Source organism: Polyodon spathula, chromosome 5 (assembly GCF_017654505.1).
Source record: "Polyodon spathula isolate WHYD16114869_AA chromosome 5, ASM1765450v1, whole genome shotgun sequence".
In the NCBI taxonomy this organism is placed as follows: Eukaryota; Metazoa; Chordata; class Actinopteri; order Acipenseriformes; family Polyodontidae; genus Polyodon; species Polyodon spathula.
Genome location: NC_054538.1, coordinates 75,900,204 through 75,914,604, shown reverse-complemented (window position 1 = coordinate 75,914,604; position 14,401 = coordinate 75,900,204). Strand labels below are relative to the sequence as shown.

General features: G+C 38.0%; 1 protein-coding gene across 1 annotated transcript in view; it reads right to left on the bottom strand.

Moving 5' to 3' along the window:
• Nucleotides 1-289: 289 nt before the first annotated feature.
• Nucleotides 290-14,401, bottom strand: part of nrxn1a (neurexin 1a) — a 394,460-nt gene continuing 380,348 nt past the window's right edge. The window contains exon 22 of the mRNA XM_041251357.1: nucleotides 290-1,425. Within this exon, the coding sequence (XP_041107291.1) occupies nucleotides 1,253-1,425 (173 nt within the window). The 3' untranslated portion in view covers nucleotides 290-1,252. The remainder of the gene's footprint in view (nucleotides 1,426-14,401) is intronic.

Genomic DNA, 14,401 nt, shown 5'->3' with positions numbered 1-14,401 from the left:
GTGTCCTTATCCTTCACTTGACTCCAGTGGCTGGAATTTACATACTCGTACTTCCGCCCCTCACCAAGGTGCCGCCCCTCAAAAAGATGACTTTTGCCATGGTCACGAGATCTTGGTAAGGGAAGTCCCAAGTTGGTTTGATGCCATCTACTGTCGGGAGGCTGAATCACAGACCGAAATCCCTTTGACTCATCACAACACCACAAACATCTGAACAACCAAAGCATATATATATATATATATATATATATATATAGTGTTAAGAATTAAATTGATACCTGCCATTCATTCAAGGGACATATGGAACTAAAATATCCTTCAAATAGGCTGGAGCCAAACCATTTAGGGCTTTATAGGCGATAAGAAGGACCTTAAAGTCAATCCTGGACAGCACCGGGAGCAGTACAGCATAATGTTCCCCTGCTTCGATCTCAAGCAGTACAGATACTATACAGTGCAGTTTATAATCTGTAGGGACAGTACAGCATGATGTTCTCCTGATCTCAAGCAGTACAGATACTATCCAGTGCAGTTTATAATCTGTAGGGACCTGATGAGAAGGAACATCTATACACATTATACACATTTCTTTCAGAGGTACGTACTGATGTCCACATTTACCAAAGTTTAGCAATAACAAAATGTTGGTTGGCAACAAGACATAAATAATAACATGATCCTGTTTACAGTTTTTAAAAGAATATTCAGAAATGAAAATTATTTTGAAAATATATGAATGCATTTTATACATTTATTCTTACCAAAAAATACTGATTTGAAATGTCACTTGTGCTGCGTTAGAAAATACACCTACTGCTCGATATCACCAGATTTATATACTGCCATTTTAAAATTCAAACACGGAATTAATCCCCCATATTGTTGATTAGTTTATTAAAATTATATGATATTGCAATTAATAAAGAACTTGCCAATGTCAAGCATGACAGAGTTGTAATTAATAGGAAAACATTTTCAGCTTGGGCAATTGTGTTCCACAAAGGGAAAACCGCCAAGGTCACTTTGTTGCCTGGGTGTGAGCCATGTTTCCCCTGTAATGATATGCAATGCACACAATCCATCAGACTGCCTAAAAACTTACAGCATTCTTACATGATCTTTCTAAAGAGTTGAGAAAGCCATACAACATGACGAATAACTGTCCCCACCTCTCCAGCCTTAGGTAGAGTCGTTTTTTGTCCCCACCTCTCCAGTCTCAGGGATAGCCGTTGCTGTCCCCACAATGCTAGCCTCAGGGGCAGGGATTAACATTTTTCACATCTGATTTGGCGTCAATACATTTGGATTTAAAAAAGAACTTTACATGCTTAGTGTGTGTCTCTTTCTTCTGTGCTGAGTGTCTGAGGTTGTGTTTCCCCACTGCATTATGTGGCAGACGTGGTTTCTTGATTTCCAGGATGCCTTCTGCAAAAAAAATGGAAATTCAATGGCAAAAACTTTGTTAAAGTAATGTAAAGGTTTTGTTGCAAAAGTCCAAAGGTTAGGAAATTGCAAATTAAGGTAGCCACGCAACCTTAATTCTGCACCCTTATGTGTATTTTTCCTATCACACCTGACCGCAAATTTGACATCAGCCAAGACACCCGCAATTACATCACTAAGAACATGACAAATTCTCCCCGAAGACTGGCCATATGGACATAAAACTGGGAAATTATAGTCCTTGTGATTGGTAACATGTTCAGTTCATTGCATTAGCATTCACAATGTTTGCTGTCAAGATAATTATTTCACCAATGTTCTAAGTAAAACTAATAAACTCATAATACAATAGTGCTATAGAACTAATTAGGGACCTTCCATGTATTACTGGAACTAATGTTAAACAAGCCATATTTCTACAAACGCTACCAGCAATATTCAACAAACAATATTTTCTGTATCTGGAATCTGCAACTTTGGCTTCCTTGTATTAACTGCACTGTTTCACATGGCAAAAGGAGTCACAGGAGTTTGCACTGTGATTAACCATTCTTGCTAACATACTGTTATGCTGGAAACCAATTATATGAAAGCTGCTTCAGAGAAACTTATAAGAAAGGTAAGAAAGACATGGAAAAATACATATATGAAAATATCACAGACATTTATAGAGCTTGTATTTGATGTTATAGTAATAAAATAATGACTTGGATCCTCTCCTGATCACTTGCCTGTAAATAAGTATTTACAGTATAATCATAAATCTCGAAAACTACTCACTTCTAAATCTTTTGTAGTTATTTTTGTATTACTTTAGTATAAATACATGTTAATTTGGATTCATATGTTGTTTTTTTCTGACTTTATGTGAACGAAAAGACACACATTTGCCCGTTTTCCCATTGGAAATAGTGATATTTTGAAATATCACTGTCCTGGTCACAAAAGCAAAGTTTGTGGGGAATAATAGCCATTTTCTATACTTTTGAGGCATAAGCAATTAGGAAATAACACTTACTACCCAGGAACAAAAATTGTGTTACATAGTGTTATTAATAATTATTTTTTTACCATCACAGTCATTCCTTATTTTTCAAAATGTCAAATTGTTATCATAGTGAAATTGCGTCCAACCATCTAGTCAGTGTACTGAACTCTGAAACTACGACATTGAAAAAATATTACATTAAGTGTTTAATTACTGTTCATTTACATAGTAGTTACTTAGTAAATACATGTATGCGTATACATCATTACCATGTTATTATGCGCAATTACAATATACTCAACCAAGTATTCCTCAGGAAACAAAATTTAAAAATATGGGGTTTGGACAGTATTGTCATTTTAACCCTAACCCTAAATAAAGTTGTACTGTACAGTGAACCAACTTTTTTAGACTTGCTTCCACCATGTCTATCATGAGAAATCACTCAGCTCCCCCTCCACATCGAATCTCTAAATTATGTTGGATGAAAAATCTATATTATGCATGTATAATTCATAATACAGAATGGAAACCCAACTATCCCCGGAGAAACCTATATTTATTAACAGCTGTTTTCTATATATATATATATATATACATACATATATACACAAATTATTAGACAGGGGGGTTGTTAATGTCCAGAAGTCAGAAGTCAATACCACTGTTAGGAAGCCTGTGGCAGGTGGCTGATATAGAATCTTAAACTTTAAGCCTGTTCTGTTTAATTATTCATTTAGCAATGCCATTTCTTGTGCAATATCACAGTCGGCAATTTTTCCTCTTCAGGTCTTGGCGCAAAGCCAGTTCTTCTGAAGTCACTTGCTCAGGCAAAAGAGAAATGTTACATTGGGAGTGAAATTATCCTAGAAGGCATTGTAGCAATTAAATAGATGAATGACCATGGGTTGTAATTAGGACACTGGGTATACATTCCACTTAATTATTCTGTGAAACCAAGCTAATTCACTGACTGAAAGCAGCAGCATTTTTGCTTTGCCTGGTCAATAAACCACATCTGTGAACAAAGGGCAATGTAACCCTAAATTGAAATTACTGCTGTATTTTTTTTTTTTTAAAGAGTAAATATAGACATATTGGGCATAATTTCAAAGCATTTACTGCAGTATTTAATTCTATGGTTTGAAAGAGGTAAAATACCTGTTCATTTCACAAAACTATAACCAAAGAACTAAGTTACTTTTTCCAAGTAAACACTCTCAGTGAGTTTTGTTTTTCATTTTGTAACATTAACATATCCCAGTATATATAGAAAATATTTTGAGTATATAAAAAAAGAACTTGCCTAATAACCTGCTTTTACTTTTATTATTATTATACATGTTTTAATTTTATGTCTCTATTCACTCATTTTGAATCCTGGACTGCAGGTACCCAGCATTTTCAGATTTAAGGTTGGCAGTCACACACTTTATATACAGACTTTATGTGGAACTTTACCATAGGCATGCTTATAAGCAAAGGAAGAAAAGTCATTGGCTTAACAGGATACCACTGGCACACACATTATGCATGGGTGCTGATTTTTAAAATGTACCACTGAGCTGTATATGAACCAGTAACCCCATGACCCTCCTGCGCCAGAGTAATGTGACCTGCTGAGCCATCAAGACCATGTTAATACTGTTCAGTTTAATTAGCTATATGTGCATTGCATTCAGAGTTATTGAAGGAGGCATTGATTGTTGAATTGCAAGACAGAACATCTCTCTTAGCAGACTTAATTCTGCTTGCTTCCTAAAAAACTACCTACCTTTCTTGCTTTTTTTTTTTTTTAACACACACTATGCTCAACATCTTTATAATGGGATGTGGACACACATTTTTAACACTTTGCAGTTTGTTTATTCAGCGCTTGTCAGGTGCATCAGGTTCAATTTATTAAGGATATTAGTATTACATTTCCAGCCAAGCCCCACCCCTTGTTTGCTGTATTTTTCAAATACCTCTTTATAGACGTGCATACTGATAAATCCTCTCCTGATCACCAAACTCCTCAATAATAATGCGATCCAAGTCATTATTTTATTACTGTTTTGCTCAGCTACGCGCGCCCCCCCCCACCCCCCCCCCCCCCCCCCCCCCAACCTTTTTTTTTTGGTTTCATTCGGCTCCTCTCGGTCTCACTTGGCCATTGGAAGGTTTTCTTGTCTTTTTCCAGAGAAAAAATGACTAGAGACCTGTGCTTTAAGTATTTTTGATGATGTTGGACAGGGTCTGACATCGGACTGGAAAGGGAAAATTGTAATGTCGGACCTGGTCTGACATAGGACTGCAAAGAGTTAAATAAAAGCTTCAACATCCACTTCTGTTCCTATGTATTCTGTATCATGCTATAATTCACCAGCAAAATGGATTGGGTGGTTTGGCTATGCTACACCCCGATCTTCTGCAATACATATTCATTTGGAGGTGTACATTAGCTCTGGGAGGTGTCCTTGCTAAATGTAATTGTAAGAGACCCACAAAGGTGAGTTAGCTTTTACCCTGGATCTTGCTGGAAACTTGTAACTTATGTTAGGATATTATAAGTATCTCCAGTAGAGATTCAGAGAGCAGAGGGAGGGATATTATATTAGGATAGTGGTACGCTCTGCCTCCTCAATGGGCCACCGGGATGGTAGGTGGAAACCGGAAGGTGACCGTATTAGGGGGCACGCAAGTACCTGGAACAACTCCATTGCAATCAGCTGTGGTGGGGGGTGGGGACGACACTCTCTGTTGGAGAAACCATGGCAAAGGGTTGATTGCAGGGAGGATTTTGTGGGTACAAAAGGAAAGCTGTTTTGTTTGTTTTGTTTTGCTACGTGTTTTCTTGTGTATTTCGTGTCTTTATAGAGGAGGAGTGAGGAGCCACAGAGCCAGCCCACTTTACCAGAGCACTACTTTCACATCATCGACACCAGCATCCCCCCCCCCCCCCCCGCGGATCTAAGAGCACATTTTCATGCACGGGAGTATGGATTGGGGATTTATTAGGAATGTACTTTTTGTTTTGGTTTGCAAACCAGCCATATTTCCCCCCGATACCATTGCTGGTAGAGGGGTGGTATTCTTTTTGTTGTGTCACACCACTCGCACCTTTCACAGGGGGATATTATATTAAGACAGTATAAGTATATAAGGTAGAGATTCAGAGAGCAGAGGGAGTATAGAACTGGGCCATGCAGTAGAAAAGCATGTTCTAAATCAAAGCTTGTGATTTAGGGATGGACTTTCTTAGACATCACTGGCCTGTTTTATTTATTTTTATCTTTTTCTACCGAAGTAAAGTACTTGGTTAAAGTCAATGGCTTGCATTTATGAATAAATAAATAGACACTTCAATAATAAAAGTACTTAATTTAAATAAAACACAGTAAAGGTAAGAATAGTAATCCTCTAACCCAGCATCGATTTTTGACATGATGTGGTTTAAGATGGATTCAAACCTATTTTAGATTGGTTCTTTCATGAACAAGAAAGATATCCTGTGTGACACAGCTGTTACTGGTTAATTCAGCACACTTTTAGGAAGGATGATTCCAGGCAGCTTGCATCTGCTCTATCTCATCTTCCCAAGCAGACGTCAATATTGGGCAGTTATGGTTCGGCAGTTATGGTATTATGGAGAAGGAGATACAGTAAGGAAATGATGGTCATACATATTACATTAAACAAGCTGAGTGAGCCAGATATGTAGTGAGCCTTCGTTCAAAATTAAACACAGACTGACAGTGATCTAAAACAACCACAGATATGCTTGATATACTGTATGTACAGTATGTGCTGGCAACCTGAGTTTTAATAGGCAGACCTTTATAGAGTGTCTCGCAGACGGGACCTGTCTAGATCTTTCCTTTTCCAGGTCCGAGTACTTTTCTGTCCCCCCGGGGGTAGCCGGGTCTCCCAACCACCAGGCAAGCTGCCGGGAGGGGTGCTCCACCGAGGGGAGAGGGGTTTTCCTCTATCCATGTTTTCAATCCCCAACCATACCCGAGACCACTTGTTCCCTGCTCTGCACCACCGTTCAAGCAGCTAGAGGACCTCCAAGCAGTAGGGGACCTGTGTCGCTCAAGCACTCCATTCCCTTCCGCCTTTGGAGACGCCCTGTGAAATACAATTTAAAAACATAATTGTTTGCGTTATCTTATTCTTCAGCTGGTTTGATTGGCCTATGGCTTTTAAATTTTTTATTTTATAATTTTTATTGTAAAGCGCCCTGGGATGTGTGAACAGCGCTTTGTAAATTGTAAATTGTATTGTATTGTATAATAATAAAGCAAAATCCTGAAATCTCTTCAATCTGGCCAATCAATACTAGTCCGATGATGTCTCAATGGACCTAGCAACAGATAAAGGGGGTGGTTATATGAAAATGGGTTTTTGTGTCCACTGTTTTGGGAAAAAAAGAGTACTTTGGTACAGAACAGTTTGATCAATAATGGCACTTACAAAAAAAAAAAAAACTGAAAAGTGAAGGTAAAGTTTCCTAACTTACCCTCTCCATAAATCTTTGCCAAACCTAGCTCCTAAACAACATAACTCTAAACACGTGAGCTGTTTGGTGCATTATTGTTTTGGTGTTGTGTTGTAGGTGTTACACAATATGTGCTGGTATGTACAAAGCATCAGGACGCCTACGTTTAATGAGAGGAGGCATTCTGCTACTAATAGCTAATTGATTCCAGGACAGTATCCAAACAGCTTATGGAGAATCCCAATTAATTATTAGCAACATCTTGGCTTGGCAATCTATTCCACACATTTCACCAATTTCTGTGTGAAAAAGTGCCTCCCACCCCCTGTCCTGAATCTATTTGCACTTGGCTTCCAATGTGCACAGGCACATACTGTTAGTATATTGCTCATGAAGCTATCGAACAGAACAATTATATTATTGTGACATTCGCTCTGGATGTAGTAAAACTTTCTACAGTTTAACAGTGACAAGACTGAAGTTATGTTATTAGGTGCTCTGCATCAACTTTATTACCAAACTCCTCAATAATGAGATCCAAGTCATTATTTTATTACTATAACACCTCATAAAGCTCTGCAAATGTCTGTGATATTCTTTGAGCTCTGGATGCAGAAGCAGCTCTCTTGTTTTTTTTTATGTCCGTGTTATATATGTGGTGAAGGGACTGTGTGATTTTTTGCTTTTCTCAGCTTCTGTCAGTCTCACTCAGCCATTGAAATGTTTTCTTGGCTTTTTCCAGAGAAAAAATGGCTAGAGACCTTTGTTTGATGTCTTTTTGATGATGTTGGACAGGGTCTGTCATCGCATACAAAAAAAAATTGTAATGTTGGACCTGGTCCGACATAGGACCGCAAAGGATTAAATCTGCATCTAGACTGAGCGTATCAATTGTTGCCTTTTTGAGCGAGATTGATCTTGTTACTAAAGCTGTGGAGAAAGGGATACTGTGGTAAAGGATACCTTTGTTACAGTTTTACCGCTGGCTTTACCTTCCATAAAGGTAATTCTTTCAAATATTCCTTTTTTAAAAATAAAGAATGCACTTTCTCATTATGGTCTGATTGTTTCAAGTCCCAAAAGAATCCTGCTTGTTTGCAAATCCCCAAATCTGAAGCATATTGTTTTGTTTCATAGACAAAGTCAATATGATTTTAAAAGATATGAATCGAGAACAGTTTTTAAAGTGGGGGTGCTGAAAGCCATTGAACAAAATTGTAACTCCTGTATATGATGGAACCCATGCAAAGCCAGAGGGTGCTGCTGCACCTCCAGCACCCTAGTTCCAGCGCCCTTGTGTAGTGCTAACATTCAAAATAGAGGAAACTCATTACATCATTTTTGCAACTGTGAATTTAATGAAATTTCTGTACTGTGGTGAAGAGGGGCATATTGTAAAGAATTGTCCTGAATAAAACAATGATGAGAGAGAAAAAGAGGAAGGAAAACAGTATATGCGCAGGTAAGGAGATAGATAGGAAATTGGGTAGGTGAAGGAGGAGAGCTCAGAGAAAGATAATGAAAGGGAGGTGAGTCCGACTGACTGTTCTCAAATATCAGACCTCTCTCTTTCTGGAGCAGGATTTGGTGTGAATAGCATAAAACAGTTTTTGGCATTTCTCAAATCTTCAAATGTTGTACTATTGGTGCATTTCACTTTACAGAAAGCGTCGGACTCTAACCTCACTGAGTAGGAGTACTGATGCTTGAAAAATGCAATAAAGAATGTTAGAAAACAGTTGAAGAAAGTGTGATTTTTAAATGGATTGGAAAATATTAATTTTCTTGTTTCTCTCTGTGTGCTTGTTGTTTTTTTTCCTGTTTGTTTTTCTATTTTTTCAACCAAATATTAATTGTATTACAAGTTATCTAACTAATATGAATTGTATTACAAGAGAGATGAGCTAAAGAAAGTTGCTTCTGAGCATCTCAGTCAGGAAAACTTTGTGATTTTTTTTTTTATAAGAAACACACACTGATTTTAAAATTCCTGTAGACTGGGCTAGAGACTGGTAGGGGGAGATTGTTTTTAGTCATTGGTTCAATGTAAGCACAGGGGTGGCTGTATTATTTTCAGAAGGTTTTAATCAACAGTCTTTTGATGTTGTTGAGGTGGTGAAAGGACGTCTGCTTAATTTAAAAAAGTAAATTAGAGAAAACTTGTTTGGAGGGTCATAGCCACCCCGAGCCACATCCTCAGTCTGCCAGAGAGTTTTCAATGAATGTAAATAAACATGTTTTAACTGATGTGTGGGAAACTTTTAATGTCCCAAATAAGCAATGTACGTGGGTTCTATTTAACAATAATGTTGTGTTTCTGGCTAGATTAGACCTTTTATACTTTTATACTTTTAAATAGCATTTTAATTTGGTCAGAAAGTGTTTTATTTCCCCAGCTGGTTTATCTGATCATTCACTTTTAATCATAAATGTATTCATATCCTCTCTAAAGCCAGGACATTCCTACTGGCATTTTAACATTCAGCTTTTAAAAGACACCCAATTTAAGAAATGTATGGCTTTATTCAGGGAAAGGTGGAGAGAGCAGACTGCTTTTACTTCCCTAGCTCAGTGGTGGGATGTGGAGAAGATGCAGCTCACGTTGTTCTGTCAGCAGTATACTGCTAATGAAACAAAGAGGATGACTGAGACTCTGGAAGACTGGGAGAGGGACATGTTAGGGGAAAAGCTTCAGGAATGGATGGGCTGCCAGTGGATTTTTTTTAAAGCTTTCTGGACATTGTTAACACTAGAAGCCCCACGGCAGTCATTTTGATGGTTTATGGTTTTAAAATGCCATTTTCTCCAGTCGTGTAACACATATGCAGCTGCGCGTTCATGTACCTTTCTGTCCGTATGTATTAAATATTCTCACAAAACGTGAAACGTGGGAGTGCAGAAATAAAGGAGATATATTACATTATACCTAAAAGCCCCGGGTGCAGTCATAGTGACGGCCACACAGAAAACAATTATATTTTGATTATACAGAACAGTGTTCTACTTTATTATTTTTATTTACCGGTTTCCACAATGTGTTTAGATGTAATCAGATTAGTCTCTACTCTCTGCCCACGTGAATGACTGACAGTCTATTCTTTTTCAATCAGCCTTTTGAAATGCTGGCACCTGGTTGCCAGCTGTGCTGCTTTGGTCAGTAAATTAGCATCGGGACTAGTGAAAATAAATACCAGAGACTGTGGAGTTTTACAAAGCAACAAAATATGAAGTGGATATTTTGGATCAGATGGCATGGAAGTATTCCATGAAAGCTGGCACCCAACAGTGGCATGTTCAGGTGTTTTACAATGTATTGGACCTAGCAGCCATCAACTCCTAGGTACTTTACAAATAATGCACAGAGAAGAATTTACCAAGGAGAGAATACATTTTACAGTTAGCACAGGAACTTTGCAAGAAACATTTGGAACAGAGGGAGACTGCCAAGCATGTACCCACAGCTGAAGCTGGCAAACCTGCTGAGAGCCACAAGAGACGTCAATGCCAAGTTGGCAAGTACAATAAAAATAAAACCTTGGACAGCTGTGCCCTGTGCAGAAAGGTGGTGTGGAGAAGCACATTATTTGAATTGAGTCAAGGTAAAGGACTTTAATAACTTCTTGTGCTGTGTGTTTTTTTTAATAAGTTTATTTATCTAAGTTGAAAAGTAAAAAATGTGTTGCTGTTGTTTAAATTTTATAAATATGCATGTTGTAAACTGATGTAGCAGCTATATAACAGTATATGAAACCTCCTTGGACAGACTTGGCTTTGCTTTTACTGCATCAGGCTGGAGGGCTGGGGTTAGACAAACAGCTTTCCTCCTGGATACTGCCCAGGTCGAATAGGCAAATAGACAAGGGACTATTGATTTTTACTGGCTGCTAGAGGAACCTGACATCTTTAATTCTGTTTTTAAAGTACAGTTAACAGTCTCAGATTTTCACAAAATTAATGGTTAAAGCTGGGGTTACAAAGCTGCATCAGTTCATGGACTCGAGGAATTTTAAATGGAGAAGCCCACAGCACTTATCTACAACTCTGGGGATACATTCCATTAGATTAGTTGGAATGCAGCTTTCTCAGTTGCATACAACCCTTTCCAGTGAGCAGCAGGAGGTCATAAAAAAAGTTTGTTTGTGAAAGCAATCTCAACCTACTTGAGACCCCCTATATTGATTTCCCCATATGTCAAGCTTGATGGGGAGGATAAAGGGCACATGTTAAAAATAAAGAAATTGACAGATCTCCCCATCAAATATAGAGGGTGACACATTGTATGAATTGTGTGTGAAAGTAAAGCATAACAGTCAACTCCAGACACACACTGGAGATGGCAAAACAGTCTGAACCAGCCTGGAGGGGCCTTGCGATCAGAATGTAAGTGGTGCACAAAGGGATGTCCAAACAATGTTTCTTTCACAAAAAAAGGTCTGTGTTTATTTAACTCCCAAAAACAGTAAGCTGCCTCTTCTACCCGCGATGTTAGGGGGGTACAAGGCGAGTTTACAGTCCCAAACACAAAACAAACCGCGATACAATCCCGATATAATCCCGGTGCACGAAACTGTGCTCTTCAAAAGCTGGGTAGTGCAATGAGTGTCCGTGAGGTGCAGTGGTGATCAAGAAGGGGTACTTGCTCTGTGGCTGCAGTGTCCTGTCTCCTCAGTCCTCCTCTGCAACAAAACAAACAAAACACGTACTCTCCAAAACACACAGGCTCCGACTGCAGATTACTTTTCAACGCAAGGGGGATGTACTGACATAGCTGCTTCCCCTTTGTATTTGATTGAAATTGAGTCCTTCCGGGTTCGTGCAAATACGCGCTCCCCCTAATAAGATCACCTTCCGGTTTCCGCCTATTGGCGAGGTTGCCCATATTGTAGGAAGCATACCAGCAACCTTACACAGCACCCGTTGTGGTCAGGAGGGAGATTTACAGTTCAAATCCTTTTGCTCTCTGTCACATGCCTCTATAAACCTCCACTGGCTAAAAGGTCAGCTCTACAGAGGAGACTCCAGCACACCATTCTCACTGTCCACTCATACCTCTGTAGTGAGAAGTGGAGACTACTGCACACCATCCTCACTGTCCACTCATACCTCTGTATTGAGCAGTGGAGACTCCTGCACACCTTCCCACTGTCCATTCATACCTCTGTTTTTTCATTCATTTTTGGTATACAATACACTAAAAGAAAGACTTTTTTTAATATCAGTTGGCAAAGTTTCTTTTAGGGCAAGCAAAGCTTTCTACTTTAAAAAGCAGAAAAGCTCAAATTGTAATGTGGTTGAAACAGGTGTTATTACTGTTTTAGAATGCTTGTTATCAATAGGAATAAGATGGATTTCAAATATTGCAGTATGATAAATGATATGTATTGGTGGTTCACTTTGTCAGACTGATGGAGGAATCTGAACAGAGTATCTATCTATCTATATCAACGTATCTGTCTATCTATCTATCTATCTATCTATCTATCTATCTATCTATCTATCTATATATATATATATATATATATATATATATATATATATATATATATATATATATCTATCTATCTATCTATCTATCTATCTATTTATCTATCTATATATCTATCTATCTATTTATCTATCTGTTACAGTATATACATGGGGCCTCATTTACGAAGCGTTTACCGCGCACAAAACATGGTTAACGTGTGCAGTTCCGTCCCTGCCCTGTTTACTATTCCCATTTCCATGTGGAAAACAAGAATTTAGCGGATGCAAAACGAAAGGGGCGGAATAGCGTCGCTAACTCATTTGCATTGAACTAATGATGTTTACACATGAAAAGCGGTATGTTAATCACAGAGAATGAGCAGCCATACATTCATGAGCCATTCACAATTGTCTGACAAGAAAAAATTACCCAGAAATTCCGCCAACTGAATGCTGCTGCAAAACAGAGAGCATAGGCGGTAGAAGCTGTGTACGGATTTGAAATGGCAGATAATTAAGGTCCTGCACAGCCAGAATATGCAGTTGTAGGTATATATATATATATACCTACAACTGCATCTATACCTACAGATATATCTAGAACTGAACTCGGATCTGAAGTCCTGAGAGCTGCACAGTGTGGAGTAGTGGTTAGGGCTCTAGGTTCAATACCAGGAAACTCCTGCTGTACCCCAGTAAAAACCTAACAATGTAAAATAACTGATTGTAACACACTTTGGAAGAAAAGTGTCAGCCAAATAAATATATTATTATAAATAGGCAAGAGCACCATAGTGCTGACAAAAAACCTGCTCAAACCGACATTTATTTCACATACCTTACGAGAAATACTTACCTTTACTCATAAAAACTCCCGGAACACTCGGCTCTGAAGTTCCATTTGGGATGAAAATGCACGTAATAAAACTGAGTGAGTATAACAGTACTACTGAAAAAATATAAAAATGTGTTATATGTCGTACTAATGACTTGACAAAAGTTAAGAAATAAGTTTATTAAAGTAACATGTTATAAAGAATGTTCTTATAAATGTTGCATGTTCTTATAACATTGCTTTTGTTTTACACCAGGTAAAATTTGTTGCTGATAATTATTATTACATTAATTATAGTATACTGAACTGACATAATTAAAGGAAACAACCAAGTTTTTCCTTGCAGCAGTGTTAACTACACATGTTCTGTTTAAATGGATATACAACTTCTGATAAGCACACTTATAAAATGTAAAATTATTTAAATATTACTTCAAATGATGTGATAATAAAAAGCTGTCATTTCAAATGTAATGTAGGAATAAAATCAATCCTGTACACTGTAAATCCCATTAGCATTTCTGTTTTGCAATTTGAAACTTTCAGAATCTCTAATTTCCCTCTGAGACGTCTGTCATTAGAAATGCATTACCACATTGCTTAATACATCTCATTAGGATCACAACTTTGAATTCAGATTCACTGATATGGATGATCTGATACACAATAATGTCTACACTACAACGCTGGCATTTAGTCTATTATTCTGCTTAACCTTTTCATGCATTAAATATTTTTGTTTAAAAGCTGAAAAAAGTATTTTTTGGACATGTAATACATCTATTTTTCATTGAAAATAAAAATAAACAAATTCCATTGTGTTTTTGTAACAGAAAAAGAATGATTCTTGGTGTTAGATCTCCCTCCCGACCTGTGAGGGCACTGTGTAAAGGGAACAGAGTACGCTGGACTGGATGGCCAATTAATCCCCAGGGTTCGATGGAAGTCGGCCATCTAGAAAGGGGGCAGAGCTACGGTAAATTAAATCATTGACCTGAAGAGAAACAATGCGGCAACCGCAGAATGGAGGAGTGGTTGCACTCGTTTACCAAGGGGTCATGGTTGACGGTATATAAGGTGACGTAGCGAGGTGATCTGTTCCTCATGATGGTTATGCTAATACTGAAAGGACCAGTGTTATGTAAAGAACCGTGAGTGTTTTGTTTGTTTTGTCTGTCTCTCTAAAACG